This window comes from Pyrus communis, chromosome 5 (assembly GCF_041283825.1).
Source record: "Pyrus communis isolate YQ-2024b chromosome 5, ASM4128382v1, whole genome shotgun sequence".
NCBI classification, from domain to species: domain Eukaryota; kingdom Viridiplantae; phylum Streptophyta; class Magnoliopsida; order Rosales; family Rosaceae; genus Pyrus; species Pyrus communis.
The window spans coordinates 11,787,700-11,804,746 of NC_142569.1; the positions used below are offsets into that span (position 1 = coordinate 11,787,700).

At 38.5% G+C, this 17,047-nt stretch overlaps 3 protein-coding genes and 1 pseudogene across 17 annotated transcripts; 2 read left to right on the plus strand and 2 right to left on the minus strand.

Annotated features, from left to right (window-relative positions):
* Positions 1 to 4,728: 4,728 nt before the first annotated feature.
* On the plus strand, positions 4,729 to 7,949 carry LOC137724764 (uncharacterized; annotated as a pseudogene). The gene is made up of 7 exons (XR_015962135.1): positions 4,729 to 5,631; positions 5,768 to 5,963; positions 6,159 to 6,267; positions 6,414 to 6,555; positions 6,671 to 6,921; positions 7,133 to 7,449; positions 7,503 to 7,949. The product of XR_015962135.1 is annotated as an uncharacterized LOC137724764 (transcript).
* Positions 7,950 to 10,493: 2,544 nt separating this feature from the next.
* On the minus strand, positions 10,494 to 11,473 carry LOC148696768 (uncharacterized). The gene is made up of 2 exons (XM_088693360.1): positions 10,972 to 11,473; positions 10,494 to 10,879 (listed from the first exon to the last, which is right to left on the minus strand). Exons 1-2 carry the CDS (start codon positions 11,471 to 11,473, stop codon positions 10,494 to 10,496), a joined length of 888 nt encoding a protein of 295 aa, XP_088549486.1.
* A 45-nt stretch (positions 11,474 to 11,518) lies between these two features.
* LOC148696769 (uncharacterized) lies at positions 11,519 to 12,154 on the minus strand. Its single transcript, XM_088693361.1, has one exon. The coding sequence runs from the start codon at positions 12,152 to 12,154 to the stop codon at positions 11,519 to 11,521; it is 636 nt and encodes a 211-aa protein (XP_088549487.1).
* Positions 12,155 to 13,352: 1,198 nt separating this feature from the next.
* On the plus strand, positions 13,353 to 16,802 carry LOC137724492 (uncharacterized). 14 transcript variants are annotated; one of them, XM_088694308.1, is made up of 7 exons: positions 13,353 to 14,538; positions 14,947 to 15,079; positions 15,272 to 15,374; positions 15,474 to 15,509; positions 15,619 to 15,657; positions 16,378 to 16,512; positions 16,600 to 16,802. In XM_088694308.1, exons 3-7 carry the CDS (start codon positions 15,349 to 15,351, stop codon positions 16,685 to 16,687), a joined length of 324 nt encoding a protein of 107 aa, XP_088550434.1. In that variant the 5' UTR covers positions 13,353 to 14,538; positions 14,947 to 15,079; positions 15,272 to 15,348; the 3' UTR covers positions 16,688 to 16,802. The 14 variants fall into 14 exon arrangements, 3 of the variants coding, with proteins under 3 accessions (XP_088550434.1, XP_068319334.2, XP_088550435.1); XM_068463233.2 differs by having other exon boundaries at positions 13,355 to 14,538; positions 15,269 to 15,374; XM_088694309.1 differs by having other exon boundaries at positions 13,355 to 14,538; positions 14,951 to 15,079; positions 15,269 to 15,374.
* Positions 16,803 to 17,047: the final 245 nt, after the last annotated feature.

Consider the following 17,047-nt stretch of genomic DNA (forward strand, 5'->3'; position numbering starts at 1 on the left):
AATTTTAATAGGAAGATAAGATATTAATTTGTGCTGTTAATTTCAGTGGGGTTGCTCCATGTCATGATCCTAAGTTTAGTGCTGGCATTAGACATCATGGATGAAATCGTGACAATGTCCCCCTTATGTGTATTTCTATTTTTATCTTAATAAGATTATTGGGTTGAAAAAAAAAAAAAAAAACAGAGGATGAAATCATGACATCATGGATGAAATCATGATATCATGTACAGTTAAGTTGTTTCCCCTATATTTTTGGTCAAAATTGTTGCCCTATTTCTATTTCATCATGTGAGTTCCAACAATGTACGCGACTGCAGTTGGAAGTGATGAAAATCCAAACAATCAAATCCAAAAGGAAAAAGAAAATTTTGGTTTGTATTTGTTCACTTTCGGGTTCGTTCATATTGTTACATAAGCACACAAATTATTAAAACGCATTATTACTTGGGATAGGTAGAGAGAAGAAGTGTTATTTAAATCAAGAGTTTAGTACAGGTAAAACACGTCAAGCGGTTAATGTGTTTGAACAAAACACAACGAATTTTTGACTTCTTATTCTATTTACCTTGTTTTTGAGCAACATTATACTAATTAAATTTAAGATCTAGATTCTCTCATTTTTCTTTTTTCTTCTCTTTCAAATATATTCTATTTAAACGTTCACGATTAAATTACGTTAATAATTTGTATTGATAATTTTATACAAAGACAGACCAAAAAAAAAAAGTATGAGAGAAGAAAAAAGAAGATGATTTAAATGGAGGAGATTCCTGCTCCCTAAAATGAAGACGAGCACCAACAAAAGTCAATCATGTGAGAGCCCAAGATAAGTGGAGGGAGGGATTTGGGATGTCACATCTATTAACCCTCCAAATAATAAAATGCAGGTCAATTCTCAGCTGAATTATTGGATTGGGGCCCGGCGGCGCGCATAGGATTTAAATGGGTTCGAGATGGATTACAGAGTCCAATGGTCCAGAAATTGGGCCAAGTTCCCCCAAATAGCTTTATGACAGAATTTCTAAACTTAATTTGCCAAGAAAGGAAAAAAATAAACCCAATATCGAACTACATCGTTGATCTATGAATTTTCATCATAATTTAGATTTGATTTATGAATTAAAATTTCGTTAACAACGGTTCCTAAATGTAATAAACGCGCACCATCATTCATTTTTTTCGCAAGATTTTCCGTCAATTTGATTACATGATAAGACATAAGACCCATAATTAATCTCAGAAGTTTTACTAAAGTTTAAATTTGATCTGTGAATATATTTAGGATTAATATGTGAAATCAGCATGTGTGCTACGTTATAAGACCAGCAGAATTTTTTTATGAAAGTAAACGACATGAACCAATGATACACGTTCTGCACCATTAGTCCCTGTATTATATTTACGAAAGTTAATGAGGTCAACTTCACTGGATTTTTAAATTGTATTTGGTTGGATTTCTTTCTTGTTGTCATTCGTAAACAGAATAAAATAGTTGAAAGGAAGCATGAAATTAAAGAGTTAAGATTACTCAGTAACATATATCTCAGATTTGCAGTGGCACTTTATGGATCTAACTTGATATATTTTGAAGGACTGACTTTGATCTTGGTTAAGAGATTTATTAGGGTATAATTATAAACGTATAAGTTTAGTGGTTTGGATATAACTAGGGGTGTGATATCCACACACCCCTTTTTATTTCTCACACAGCCTTTTAATTTTCGGCTGTCGGATCGGATAAATTGAAAAAAATCAAATGACAGAAATTAACAAAGAGTGTGTGGATAGCACACCCCTATAACTAAGATGCATGCAACTTTCATACCCTTTTTTTTTATTTTTTATATTTAATTCGTAGCTTTCATTAAAATTTATATACTTTATCTTCCCGATATAACGAGGGTTCCCGATAATATAAAGGAGGCTGTATCTTGAGAAAGACATATTCTTATTATGTTTCTTGTTTTATTTGGGTCTATTCATCTATCAGAAGTATGAGTACAGATTGAGAGACGGACACAAGACAGAAAATAAAAATGAGGAACTTGGGAAAGATAGATAAGAATAGGGGTGAGCACAACTTGGTGGACCGAATCAGCGAGATACCAGATAAAATTCTTGTTAATATATTGTCTCCTTTGCCGTTAAAGGAAGCAGCAGCGACTAGTACTCTTTCAAAGCGGTGATAGTATGTGTGGATGTCTACTACGACTCTCAACTTTGATGCTAACTACCATCTTAATAGAATTGGATTCTTGCAGTGGAAAAGGTAGTTCAAAAACTTGAGTTGGAATTCTTTTTAAGATACGGTGTTATGAGAATGATATGTATATGTGTCTTGACCACTTATTAGGTCTCGGAAAAGGTCCCTTGTATTCTTATAGTCCCAATCAACATTCTCATGAGTACAATAGCGAATTTAAGTTCTTAAAAAATCTTAATTTCCGCTTGTTGATGTGATTGTTGATGTTCTTGAATACTTCTTGTGTAATTTTCTATTTTTTGAACGATTAACAGTGTTCGGCGTCAAAAGTCTAGCTAACTTAAAAGTTGTTGGTTCCTCAATTATACTGAAGTATCTTGTGATATATATATGTGTTCACCTCAAAAGCATTAAGAATTTGAGTTCAAACCCCTTGATGGCTAATCTAACATCTAATCTAACAAAATCTATCGTCTGACAAAAAAACAAAAAAAAAGCATTGAGAATTTGGGGGAGAAAATCAACTATACCAATTTTCTATTTTTGTGGTCCTACTAATTTGATTTGGATAGAAACCCCTTAAAAATAGTTGGATATAGAGAGAAAGGCGTGAAGAAGGTGAAGGTATAAATGACAGAAGGAAGAGAGATGGAGAGCGAAGGGAAAAAGAAAGAAAGAAAGAGCGAGCAAAAATCTGTTTTTAATCGATAATTAACTTTAATTCAATTTGAGCAATGGTTTCTTCCTCAACTAAAAATTTATGATCATTGATCCCTTAACTCATCAAAACGTGTCCGTCAAAATGAGTTATGTTGGAAGGATATTACTACAATTGGGTTAAAGTTGAGGGACTCCAATTGGGTTAACATTGTGGGACCATTTCTCCAATTGAGTTAAAGTTGAGGGATCATTGCTACAATTTTTCTCATTTAGTTTTCCATATTTGCCCCTTGATTCATTCTCATGTGTGTTACATGTGACTCATTTTGACGGAAGTTCTAATAGAGTAGACGAAAAGGACCATACCTGCACATTTTAAGGAGTTAAGGGACCAATAATCATGAATTTTTAGTTGATGGACCATTGCTACAATTTCCTCAAAACGAAAATATCACTTTTAGACAAATTTGCTAACGGATTACACCATGAAGGTTTAAATCATAACCTTTTTTTTTACCATGAGGCAAACTTCCAAATACTTATCACCAGAAACAACATTTATCTGATTAGGCTTTTTTTTTCTTTTTTTTTTTTGCTAACTACATTTCACACTCAGCTATGAAGTTTCAATTCTCTCATTTTGCATCATGAAATTGCGTAGAATCATATGCAAATCTCCAACTAGTTCGGATTCAAACATAATCGCTAGACTAGAATAGAGACCGCCTCTTGCTGAGCCCTTCAAACTAGGCGGGTTTGATATACAAGTGCAAAAAGTTAGGACTAGTGAGTAATTTTACTGAAACGGTTTCCAAGTATTAAAAACCTTACATGCCTGTCTAATGGAGACTACTTCATCCGAAATACCGCTTTATTATCAAGGAAAAGACATGTAATGACTACGTCATCATTAGGGCTTTCAAATCAATGAAAAATATATGTAACAAATACATTATCATCATAGTTTAAAATCATATATTGTAAATTATCTCTATTAATTAATAAAACACTCATTATCATATATTGTAAATTATTTCTATTAATTAATAAAACATTCATTGTCAACTAAAATTTTATGAAATTACCAGTTTAATTCTCTAATTAAAACAGAACATGAATAAGAAATATGAGATAGAAATGTAATTTCAAACAACCAAATTTTGCTGTTTTTTTTTCTTCAAAGTTTCACATACATGTAATCCTAACATATCTCTAATTATAAAAATTAAAATAAAAAAATAAAAAAATACGTCCCACTTCCACGTTCTCTATCACTCCCTTCTATTTCAAAAACAAAAATAAAAAAATTAGGGAAGTATTATTGGCACTCCAAAAATCTCATTCTACACTCCTCACAAGTGTATTTTTCTTTCTAAATATGGAAAGTTTGGAGTGTAAAATGATAATTTTTGAGTGCCAATAACAATTCCCAAAAAATTTCTCACACACTTTGTGTGTGCCCATATACTAGTAATTTATTATGTGTACCAATATTGACTCAGAATACCATAATAAGAATATTCTATTTTAAAAACACTTTAGTTAACAATAATAAAATTTTATTTTATGGGATTGGAAAATAAGTTATTAATTAATTGATATTTAGTTAATGATTCAATCATCTACAACCATATCATTTGATTTAAAAAATTTGGTGTTCGTAACATTACCTTTTAGAATTATTTTATAGGGGTGTGATATTCACACACCTTATTTTACTTCTCACACACATTTTTAATTTTCGGCCGTCGGATTGGATAAATTGAAGAAGATCAAAGGACAAAAATTATTAAGGGATGTGTGAGAAGTAAAATGGAATGTGTGAATAGCACATCTCATGTTGTAACGTTAAATTTTAGGGAATGGGTACGAAAGTACATTGGGCTTTAGAATTTGGGCTCAGTCCGAGAAACACAAAAATTGAGCTAGCCCACCAGCTATTTCTCACGGTTAATGGCGGTGGAGCCTGGACGCATAAGTCTTCGTCGGAAAACACCAGAAAAACGTCGAAGTTTCAGCCATCGACGACGAGAAGAGAAGAAGAAAAAGAAAAGTGCAGTGAAGAAATACAGAGACAAAGTCCAGTGGCGGACGACGAGGCGGAGATATACGACGTAATTAGAGCTGCGTTTCCTCTCTCATTCGGGAAGCAATCGAAGTCTCAAACCTCTCTCGAAGCCATTCATAACACGACTCGTCGTTCCGTCACCAACAAACCTCCGGAAAAACCCTCCTCCGACGCTGTCAAAACGAATGGCCTCCCTTCTCTCTCCCCCTCCTCCCAAACCTGGCGCAGCTCCCTCCGCGCCCCCAAAAACCTTAACCCTGACCCCAACTCTAACGAGAACGACGATGACGATGCCATGGTTGGACCACCCCCTCCGCCGCCGCAGTCCGATCTTGGCGACGACAATGACGACGAGCGCGATATGATTGGACCACCGAGGCCGCCGGCGGGGTCCAGTAGGGACGACTCCGATTCGGAGGCGAATTTCGAGAACAGGTTTCGGATTCCGCTGAGCAATGAGATTGTTCTCAAGGGCCACACAAAAGTTGTTTCTGCCCTGGCCGTCGATCACACTGGGTCTAGAGTTGTTTCCGGCAGCTACGACTACTCTGTGCGGATGTACGATTTCCAGGGAATGAATTCAAAGTTGCAGTCTTTCCGGCAGCTCGAGCCGTCGGAAGGCCACCAAGTTCGAACCATCAGCTGGAGCCCCACTGCGGGACGGTTTCTCTGTGTTACGGGCTCAGCTACGGCAAAGGTAGTGCTCAACCCTTACAATTCATCTTCCTGTTATTGCTTTACATTATTTGATTTGGGTTTTGGGTATTTCGGGTTGGTGTATGATGGGCAATTTGCATTGTGTTTACCCTTTCCATTTCGTGCGGATTTTGCAGATTTATGATCGTGATGGACTTACTCTGGGGGAGTTTGTCAAAGGGGACATGTATATTCGTGATCTCAAGAACACCAAGGGCCACATTTCGGGATTGACTTGTGGAGAGTGGAATCCTAAAAGTAAAGACACGATTTTGACTTCGTCCGAGGATGGATCGCTGCGTATTTGGGATGTCAATGACTACAAAACTCATAACTATGGCACTAGAGAGTTGATTTTTTTTCATTGTTGATTGCTTTATATGATAGTGAATTGGATTACTAATCAAACATTGTTTATATGTAATGTTAGATTGATTTCTAATGTTGAGACTTTGTTTTGCTTTTGTTATTGAGAATGCATATTACTGAACTTGATGTGTTAAGACTAAATTATGTTATATATCAATGAATAGGTAATCAAGCCAAAACTTGCTAGGCCTGGAAGAGTTCCGGTCACCCCCTGTGCTTGGGATCACGACGGAAAACGCATTGCTGGTGGTATAGGAGATGGTTCTATGCAGGTATTGGATGGAATCTCTTACTTCAATAACCACAGTAGTGAATTAGCTCACAAATGGAAGTTTTCATTGGTTGGATAGATAGATTTATGTTGTTCACTGTTTGCATCAGCTCCTTCTCACATTACATGTATCATTCTGACAGGTATGGATGGAACCTTAAGCCTGGATGTGGAAGTCGGCCAGATATACACGTTCAGAATAGTCATTCAGACGATATTACCGAGCTTAAATTTTCTATGGATGGGAGAATTTTACTGTCAAGAAGCCTTGATGGTACATTGAAGGTAATGAATTTTGTGTCTAAAGAATATACTGCTGTTATTTACCGGTCTAAGATGTGCTTCATCAAGATTTATTCTCTGTTGTGTATTTCCCTACTAACTCCATAATGTGTGCCAGGTTTGGGATTTGCATCAGATGAAGGATCCTCTTAAGGCGTTTGAGGATCTCCCAAACAACTATGCCCAAACTAATATAGTGTTTAGTTCCGATGAGCAACTCTTCCTGACTGGAACGTCTGTTGAAAGGAGACCACCACTGGAGGTTTGCTATGCTTCTTTGATCGAGCAAAACTTGAACTTGTTTCAAAGGTTGGGATATCCCCCACGTGCAGTATTGTGCAGTGTGCCTGGCACCCAAAACTCAATCAGGTAATGCTCTCACTGATAACATGCTTTTTTAGTCCATTTTCCTGAACTGTTCTAGCGCGCACATTGATTATTTGGGAACCACACAACACATTCATATGCATGCATGCACAATTTATGAAGAATGGAAATATACTCAGAAGTTACGTGCCTTTGATATTCCAAAATCAAAAAAATGAAAAATGAAAAATCTTACACGCCTGTGTTTTTGAAGATCTTTGCAACATCAGGAGATAAAAGCCAAGGAGGAATTCATGTGTTATATGATCCAACACTTAGTGAAAGAGGAGCCCTCGTTTGTGTTGCGCATGCCCCCAGGAAAAAGTCTATTGATGATTTTGAGGCAAAACCAGTGATACACATCCCTCATGCTCTACCCTTATTCAGAGATCAGCCAAGCCGTAAGCGTGAGCGAGAAAAAGCACTGAAAGACCCACTGAAAGCCCATAAGCCCGAACTCCCCATGATGGGACCAGGTTTGGAAGAGCCGGCGCAAGTAAAGGAAGCTTATTGACCCAGTACCTCATGAAGGTAATGTTTTTTCCCCATAAAAATGTATACTGATCCTTTGAGTTCCATCTCAGCAAGGGGGTATGATCAAGGAGACGTGGATGGACGAAGGTCCAAGAGAAGCCATTCTGAAGTATGCAGATGTTGCAGCAAAAGAACCTAAGTACATTGCACCAGCTTATGCGCAAACCCAGCTTGAAACAGTTTTTGCAAAATCAGACCCTGAGGATGAAGAGGAATGATCTGAGAAAGGTTGCCGTTACTAGAAAAGTTAATTCGCAGGCCATCGCCAACAGAATCAGAAGCAAATCCACCCCATATTTTAAACTTACTTGTGCCTTGTGATTCGTCAAAACAGCTACAGAATCTGACGTAGAAATCTTCGAGTTTCAACTCGGAGTCATTGTACAATGAAGCATTTAGAACATGAGAAAGTGTAACTTGATTTTCATATACGTAGACAGTACAATTTAATGGATTGTTAGTGGAAAAAGAAAATTCATGCTACAATTTTTACTAAAGAGGACCCTAATTCTGTTGTCTCGTTATTCAAGCGTTGTGACATTAGTTTTTTTTTTTTTTGAAGAACTAGAAACCATTGAACCAGGGCCGAAGCCACGCAAACACAGAAGCCCACAAAAGGCAAGCAGCAAGCAGAGGAGGAGGGTAAAAAAGCAAACGACGCAGCACCAAGTGCAAAGGCGTCACCCCCTCCCTTACCAAACCAAAATTTAATGGGGACAGGGTAACCCATCCTTGTTCAAAACATGGACCAGCGAAGATGGAGGGTGATTAACCCAAGTTAAACCGCACATCTCCGGATTACTCCTCGACGCCAATCGATGCGCCGTTGCGTTGGCCGATCTCGGAACCTAAGACCAGCGACAATCCTGAAAGGAACCCCTTAGACGCAAAGCTTTAGAAAGAATAGGGAAAGCCTCCCAGCTGCCCGAAGAAGAAGCATTTACTAAGCTATAGATATTCTCCTTGGAATCAGACTCCACAATAATTTTGTCCAACCCCAACGAACTGGCCAGATCACAACCAAGCAAAATCGCAGAGGCCTCCGCTGCTGCCATATTAGGCGCACAAATCTGCACTCTTTTAGCAGCCACAAAATTCCCCTCATGATTCCTAACCACAATTCCAGCATAGCCGCATTTAGAGGTAGCCACCCAACTCGCATCCACGTTCAACTTCATGAAAAAAAGGGCTAGGAGGAGACCAGCAAGCTGGAGGGACAAGGGTCGTCTGAACTCTCTGAGAATGACCCTCAGGAGTACGAGAAGCCCCCAGAAAGCCATTCACAGATGTAAAGATATACATAATGACCTGATTAGGGGAGATACTTTTGTTGTCGAAAACAAAGTTGCACCTGGCCTTCCAGATGTGCCAACAGGTGAAAGCCACATATGACAAAATCCGAGCAAGCTCTTCCTTGGATCCCAGGTTAGACCCAAAGAAGGAAGACACCCATGCGGGCAGATTTGAGACATTAGTTCGATTCACCCAATAATTTAAAGGGCCGCCAAACCATATAGGCTTAACCCACGGGCAAGAAAGAAGCAGGTGTTCCACAGATTCAACCTGAGCAAGGCAAATAGGACAACAAGGGGAGGGGGAGCAATGACACTTGAACAAATCCTCCATAGTGGCCAAAGTGCGAACTAAAGCCCTCCACATAAAGTTTCGAATCTTCGGAGGAATCATCAACTTCCAAATACATCTCCAGACTTGGGAAGGAATCACAGAGGAAGATGAAGAGGCCCTACGAGTCAGAGGCATCGAGCAAACATGTTTCCAATGGTAGCCAGACCTCATTGAATACTTCACATTCCTATTGGCCGGCCACACAATTCTGTCATCCCTCAAAATATCTCCAATGCAAGTGTCCTGGATGGCATCACAGTCCTCCACAGAAATAAGAGGCTTTATGGCATCAATATCCCAGTTTCCGGACATTTCACTAATCATAGTGCTCACCCGCATATTCCTAGACACTCGCACATCCCCAATGGGCGTAGGTTTTCCAGCAAGGATAGACGGCAACCACCTGTCCTGCCATAACCTAACGCTTTTACCATTCATTATCTGCCAATGTGCTCCCCTAAGTAAAATATCACGGCCAACCAGAAGACTGGACTAGCCACAAGAAGCCCTACCTCCGTGTTTAGCTTCCAGGAAAGAACACTGAGGAAAATAGCGGGCCTTAAGAAGTTGCGCCCATAAAGTATTTGGATCATGTATAAATCTCCAGCACTGTTTAGCAAGCAGAGCATCATTAAAATCTTGAAAATTCCTAAATCCCATACCTCCATCTTGCTTTGGGAGCCCCAACCGGCCACGGGAAACCCAGTGGATTCACTTCTCCCCCCCCACTTTTGTCCCTACCAAAAATCAGCAATTAACGCATCAAATTCCGAACACAACGTAGTGGGGAATTTAAAAAGATGCATTGGGTAAGCAGGGATAGCTTGAATCACAGCCTTAATCATAATTTCTTTCCCTGCTTGTGAGAGAGTGCATTGCTTTCATCCCTGAATTTTTTCCAGAATCCTACCTTTCACATAAGCAAGCCCCTGCTTTTTGGAGCGACCCCAGAAAGAAGGGAGACCCAGATACTTCCCTGGATCATCCACCATTGGCATACCAATGTCATGACTTAACTCAGTTGATAAGCTTCTTGGCACATTAGCACCAAAGAAAATACAGGACTTCTGAATATTCACCTGTTGACCGGACGCACCACAATAAGCTTCTAAGATCTTCATCAGATTACCACAGTTTTGTTTATCAGCTCGCATAAAAATCAGGGTGTCATCCGCGAAGAACATATGAGAGATAATCGAACAACCATAGTTCAACTGGATTCCCGTAAGCTGCCGCCTATCAACAGCTTGTTGAATAAGTTTAGACAAGACCTCACTAAGGAGAATGAAGAGGTACGGAGATAAAGGGTCTCCTTGACGGATGCCCCTAGAAGGGATAAATTGTCTCCCTAGCTGCCCATTTATGATTATAGCAAAATCCACGGTCTTGACATACCCCATGACCAGATTCCTCCATTAAGGACAAAATCCCAACTTGTCCATGACTGCCTCGAGGAAGTCCCATTCAACCCGATCATATACCTTATGCATATCAAGCTTAACTCCCATCTCAAATTTATGCTTTGCCTTTCTGAGTTTCAAGAAGTGGAACATCTCATGTGCAATACCAATATTATCCTGTATTTGTCTCCCCATCACAAAAGCACTTTGCATAGGAGATATAATCTCCGATAGTAGAGGCTTGAGACGATTAGTAAGGATTTTTGAGACAATTTTATAGGAGTAGTTACATAAGCTGATAAGTCTGAACTGCCCGACAGATTCTGGGTTTGTGACTTTTGGAACCAACACAATATGTGTCGAGTTGAGACGTTGCGGAGACGTACCCCCTGCATAAAGTCCTGCACAATTCCATTAACTTCATCCATAAGAGAGTTCCAAAAGGTGTGGTAGAAAATTCCCTGGAACCCGTCAGGTCCCGGGGCCTTCATGCCTCCCATTTTGAAGGCAGCAGTTTGAATTTCCTCCACCATAACCAGCCTTATCAGGGCCAAATTCATCTCATCACTCACCTTATGCTGTATGCAATCCAAAGTCCGTCCCCACTCCATTGGACCAGAGGTCGTAAAAAGAATGGCATAGTGATCTTCAATAAACTTCTGAACCTCTCCCTGATTATCGATCCATACTCCATTCCCATCTTTGATCTTAACTACCTTATTTCTCCTTCGTCGTTGAAGCGTAGATTGGTGGAAAAATGAAGTATTCGCATCACCTTCCCGTAGCCACTTCACCCTAGATCTTTGTTGCCAGAACTGCTCTTCAATCTCCCATAATCTGTCTATACGTAAAGATAACTTTTTAATCTCCTCCCAATTTTTGCTCCAATTATGTTGAAGGTCCCCCAGCCTGTAGATAAGGCATTCAAGTTCTCTACCTCTCGACTTGAATTCCTGATGACTCCACTTGTTTAGCTGTAAACGGCAGTCATCCATTTTTTTCTGCCACCTCGTGATTCCATCTCCGCTACATTGTTGCCTCTAACATCGTTCCACAATTTCCTTACACCTCTCCTCTTTGGCCCAGAAAGCTTCAAAGCGAAAGGGCTTCTTCGATCTCTTAACACGTGGTTGACACTGAATAATTAGTGGGCAATGGTCCAACCCGATAACAGTTTCATGAATAACCATAGTATTTGGCCAACTGTCTTGCCATTGCTTATTTGCTAGACCCTTGTCCAACCGCTCCTCCACAAGTTGCCCATTTCTTGTGCCACGCCAAGTAAAGCGAGGCCCATTAAAGTCCAGGTCCATAAGCTCCGTAACGTTTAAGAACTCCTCCAGGTACCTCGAACGATTATAGCTCAAATTTGTTCCTCCTAACTTCTCATAATCCCATAAGATCTCATTGAAATCTCTTCCACAAAGCCATGGTATATTAGTCGGTTGGAACCAATTGTGCATCCACCTCCAGAATTCTAACTTTTCGGTCCGATAAGAAGTACCGTACACCCATGTAACCCGAGCCCAGCAATCCGAGCCCACATAGCTAATTCGTGCATCAATAATATGTTTGGAAGAATACCCAATCTCCACCTCTAAAGAGTCATCCCACCACATACTTAGTCCCCCAGCTCTCCCAATAGGGGAAACATGAAACCTCCTCAGATACCCCATTCTTCGTCTTACTCCATCTACTCTATGATCTTTCATTTTTGTTTCAGCGAGAAAAATCATAGCGGGTCTATGCTTTCGTATTAGCCCATGAAGGGCCCGAACTACCGTGTCTGACCGTAGACCACGGCAGTTCCATAAAAGGTGTGTCATGGTTCCCTTGTGGCTGTTGAGGGCCAGCCGCCACCACCCTGTAATCCTTTAATCTCCTGTTGTGTTGTCATCTCTAGTTTCTCCTGCTCAGCTATTTCTTCAATCCTCTAATGATTAGTACAAGACCTATATTAAAGTAGTCCAACTAAAAAATGGCCCAACTATAATAAATTATTATTTGTAAATTTTATCCCTAACTTTTTTAGGTTGAGTTCCAAATTTTCATCGTTAATGGAGTTCATTTTTGTTTTGCATACCTTCTTCTTTTTCTTTGAAACAAAAATATAGATCATCATGCTATTTAATTTATATTTTGTATTATTTCGTTGAAATGTGATCGTCGTTATTATTCATAGTGTATTTGAGGTACTGTTTTTCAATTTTTCTTCATCAGTGAAATTCATCGTTTGTTTCTCTAGAAAATAAATTTGAGATCATGCTATTCAATAATAATGACGGTTCATTGTTTTTGGACTGTAAAAATAAATTTTTTCTGGATTTTAAGTAACACTGTTTTTGAAATCTAAGTAACTGTTTTTGTAATCTAAGTCACTGTGTTTGGATCCAAATGAAATAGACACACTGTTTCTTAAATGTAAGCTAGAAAAGAAATAGTGAAATTTATTGTATCTGGATTCAAAGCAAAATAAGCATCCTGAATATAATCAACTGATGAATGGAAGAAAAGAAACAGTCAAAGGTTAAAACATAGATTGTTTATGGAATCTAAGTCATTGTTTCTGAAATTTAAGTCACTATTTCTAGATTTTCGTTCTTTTCTTTTCAGATACAGTATTTGTTTGTGCACAAACAAAACAAATACTTTTCTCTCTCGGTTTCGATTTCGTTTTTAAGTTGTGTCAAAAATCGGGTTAAATGAAAGAATGATTGAGTAAGAAGAAAAAATGAATGATATTTTTGTGGTGGATATACCAACGTATATATGCCTAATTATAGTGCTAATAAATTAATAATTAAAAATAACAACGGAGTAATAATTGGGGATGAAGGTTCTAATTTTTAAGATTAGAGAGAAGGCGGTGGGACATGTGACACATCTTATTGGCTAAGAAACTGGGAAAAGAGAGTTGGAGGCTAAAACCCGTGGACATGCAGACACAAACACAACCAAACTAAGATTTAATGGGAGTGTGGCCCCGACAAACCTTTCACTCAGTTCAAACCTGGGAAAGTTCAATTTTCTGATGGAATTGGACTCACGGAACGGAGTTTCCGTCAGGGGCATTGGTTGGAATAAGAAATTTTGGTTTTGCATGTCGGCTTATTTCCTAAATTTGGAATAAGAAGTTTTTGTTTTTATTATATTATATTTTGTTCTTTTTATTAAATTTTAAGCTTTTTATATTAAAAAAAATTATAAAGTAGTTTTTGGTTAAAATTCGTAAACTTATTTTGTCAATACAATTCCTAATTTACCCCTAAAAGTGGAACGGAATTTCGAAAAAAAACCACCCTCCCCGCGCCGAAGAACTCACAGCATCCAATCACCCACTGCTCGCCGCCATGAACTCACGGCAAGACAACTACCACCTCCATTGATGGCGATAATTACAACAGCGACACCCCATTAATTCTCTCACTTCCTACTCTTAATTTTCTCCTCTTCCATTCTTACCTCGTCATGGAGCCCGAGGGTGATCGGCGACAACTCCAACCTTCAGATCTGCTGTCCCCAACCTCTGATCAAAGTTCAGGGGGTCCGACGATAATTTATAGTGCCCCTCTTCGATGTAAAGGAAGGTAGAAGGAGATAGAAAGAAAAAGGGAGAGGCGAAGGGAGAGATGGGTGGGGGTAGGGCGGAGGTCGGAGACTCCGACGAATATGTGGGACGGTTTCTTTAATTAACTTTTTTTGTTTTTATTTTTAATTTATTTTCTGAAAATTTTCTCCTCCTATACACGTGTTGGGTCGACCATCAGATGGGGATGGGTTACCAGAGAGAGCCTGAAGAATTCCAACGCTTCTCCTGAACGAGGTTTAGCTGAGCAATTCCACTTCTCTCTCTCACAAATCTGCTTTCGTCGCTCTCGACTTCTGCTTCCATCTCACAGAGGGTAGAGTTGCTATCGGTCAGATGGAGGAATGGTTGTGAGATTCGGTGAGAGGAAGGAGAGGGAGGAGCAGGGAGATGGGCTCGAGTTTGCGAACGGCGGAAGAGATCTTCAGGGATTACAGTGCTCGGAGAACCGACGCCGACACGCTTTAACTAACAGTACTCCGATCTCTCTCTCTCTCTCTCTTAATTTCCTTTTGGCTTTGGATATCTCTGACCTTTAGGGTGATTTATTTTCTCACTTGTTAATTGACTGCTCTGCAAAGTAAATTTATTGATTTTTGGAGCGAAATTTAGATCGAGTAACTGAAGAGATCAATTACAGCAGTTGGGAAACATACAATGAGAATTTGAGTTCTGGGTTTTGCAAATTTTCTTTCTTTTTTGGGTATAAATCTCGGGATTTTGGGGTTTTTACAGTAGTGGGTTTTTGGAAATTCAAATTCTTGCATTGGCAAATCCATGTAAAACCCTTCAATTTTGTTTTGTTTTAACTTTTGAGGTATGGTTTTATAGAAATTAACGGTTGGAATTAACTTTTGTAATCTTGATTTTGGTTTGGTTCAGCTAGGGTCTAGATGAGTCTACCTGCTATGGTGAAGATGGAAGATGCTAAGCCTGAAGTTCAGCTTCCAACAATTCAAATCCCGAGAGCCGCAATTCTGGTCTTCTCCAAGATCGATTTACTGATTTGTGCAAGGCTGGCGCTTTTTGCCCCCTTTCGATTGTGATCGAATTTATCTTTTTGTTCGTTCTTATTGTAAATGTCATTTTGTTTGTAAAGTTTAGTTTATAAACCGTGCTTCTATTTACTTTTTGAATTTCTTTTGTGTTTATGTTGTCATTTGTTGATTTTAGTTTCTGTGGATTTATATGCTTCTGATTACAGAAGGTATTTGTCATTGGACGAGAACTCTTACAAGCAAGTTGCAAATCTGTTCAAAGAAACCAAAGATCTGTTAATATCAAATGCGTCAGCTATTGGCAAGGGAACAGTACGTATTGTTATGTCTCCATTCTATAGTCATGTTAATAATGTTATGTTGAAATAAGGTCTGAGGTGATATCCTTTTGCCGGGATTTTCTCTGACAAGTGACAACCCCATTAGGCCCTTGAGATGGCAGGTGAGGTACTTTTACTTATCCAATGTTGTCCCTTCCAGCTTATGTTGTTTATTGTGGTTTATACCGTTTATTTATGGGTGATAACATGTATCTTCTCTTCTTTGCATATGGCAGTCATCAACTCGAGTTATGTGACTCAAAGGATGGGGCAAGGTAACATTGTTATTTCTTTTCCTTACGAGTAATTTGGTTTCTATAGATACCAACGTGTTAGCGAATCATAATATCATAACATAAGATTACCATGGTTGCAGTCATTCGGGGAAAAAATAACATACATGGAACATTGTTTGTTCAACAGACATCTACACAATTTATTATATAAGGGAAAAGCACAATGCTTAAGATCAAATAACTTGCAGCTGGAATGAGGTTGAGCAGAGATGTTTAAGAGTAGAGAGCTATAATTGTACATATTTAACAAATGTGTATCTTTGTTAGTGAAGGCTTTCGCCTTTTGGGTTCAGTTCTATCTTCTCTCTCCCCCTTATATGATTGATTCAACGGGAAAGGGGTTCCGTGCTTAACGATAAAGATACAATTTTTAAACAATTCGTTTCCTTTTCTTTTTAATTTGGATCAAATTCACAATCTTATCGATTAATTTCAGAAGTTGGGAATAAATTTTGGAATGTGTTTGCATTTGTCCATGCCACGATGGTTTAAATGAGAAAACTAATGGACTAATTAATTTCAGTAATTTCATTAAACCCAGATTTTGGAAGTGTTGATGGTGCGGCTGTAGTGGAGGGGAATGAGAAAACTAAATTTTAGAGTTTTCTGCTCCTGTGTTATGCTTCCTAATCTTGATTTTGTATTATCTTATTCAGGCAAATGAGAAAACTGAATTCATTGTGATTTGCGTTCTGACAGTGAAGATGTATTTCAGACCGTTTCTTCGATCAGGAAGAATTACTCCTCCAAATTGGACCAGGTTATTTATCGGTTTTTAATGATTTACAGAGCTCCTGGGTTGTCAATTGTGACTACTCCTCACATGGTTTATAGGTAAAACCACTATTTTCTTTTCTTATTACTTTTCTTTTAAATGTGTTTTATTCTGAGATTCTCTCTTTATATTTTGCAAATTTCCAGCACTTACGCAAACTTCAGAGCATACAGGAAAGCAATGTTTTCCATTTGGGGTACAAAGAACCAAATATGTTATCTACGTCTTCAATGAACTTATTACTTTTAATTGTTTAGTTTAATTGATGTTTGGATGCTTAAAAATATTTTTCGTTTCGTCTTTTTAAACCTGAACGGATAATCAAATTGGAATAGATTCTTTTTTTTTTTTTTTAGTTCATTTTGTTTAAGCCCCGAAATTAGAACACAAAAACTTGCATGAAATTTGAAGTTCTCTGTGATTGAGAACTCATTTTAATTCTACTCGAAGTTTTCTCTAATTGATTTCTGGGTTTATTAAATTGTGGGTTACAATTTCAAAACCTGCAGCAAAACGTGGGCATTTTTGCTAGTATGGTCCCTAAAATTCAGCTACGTAAAATTTGACAGAGATTACTAGAATCACAATATCAAT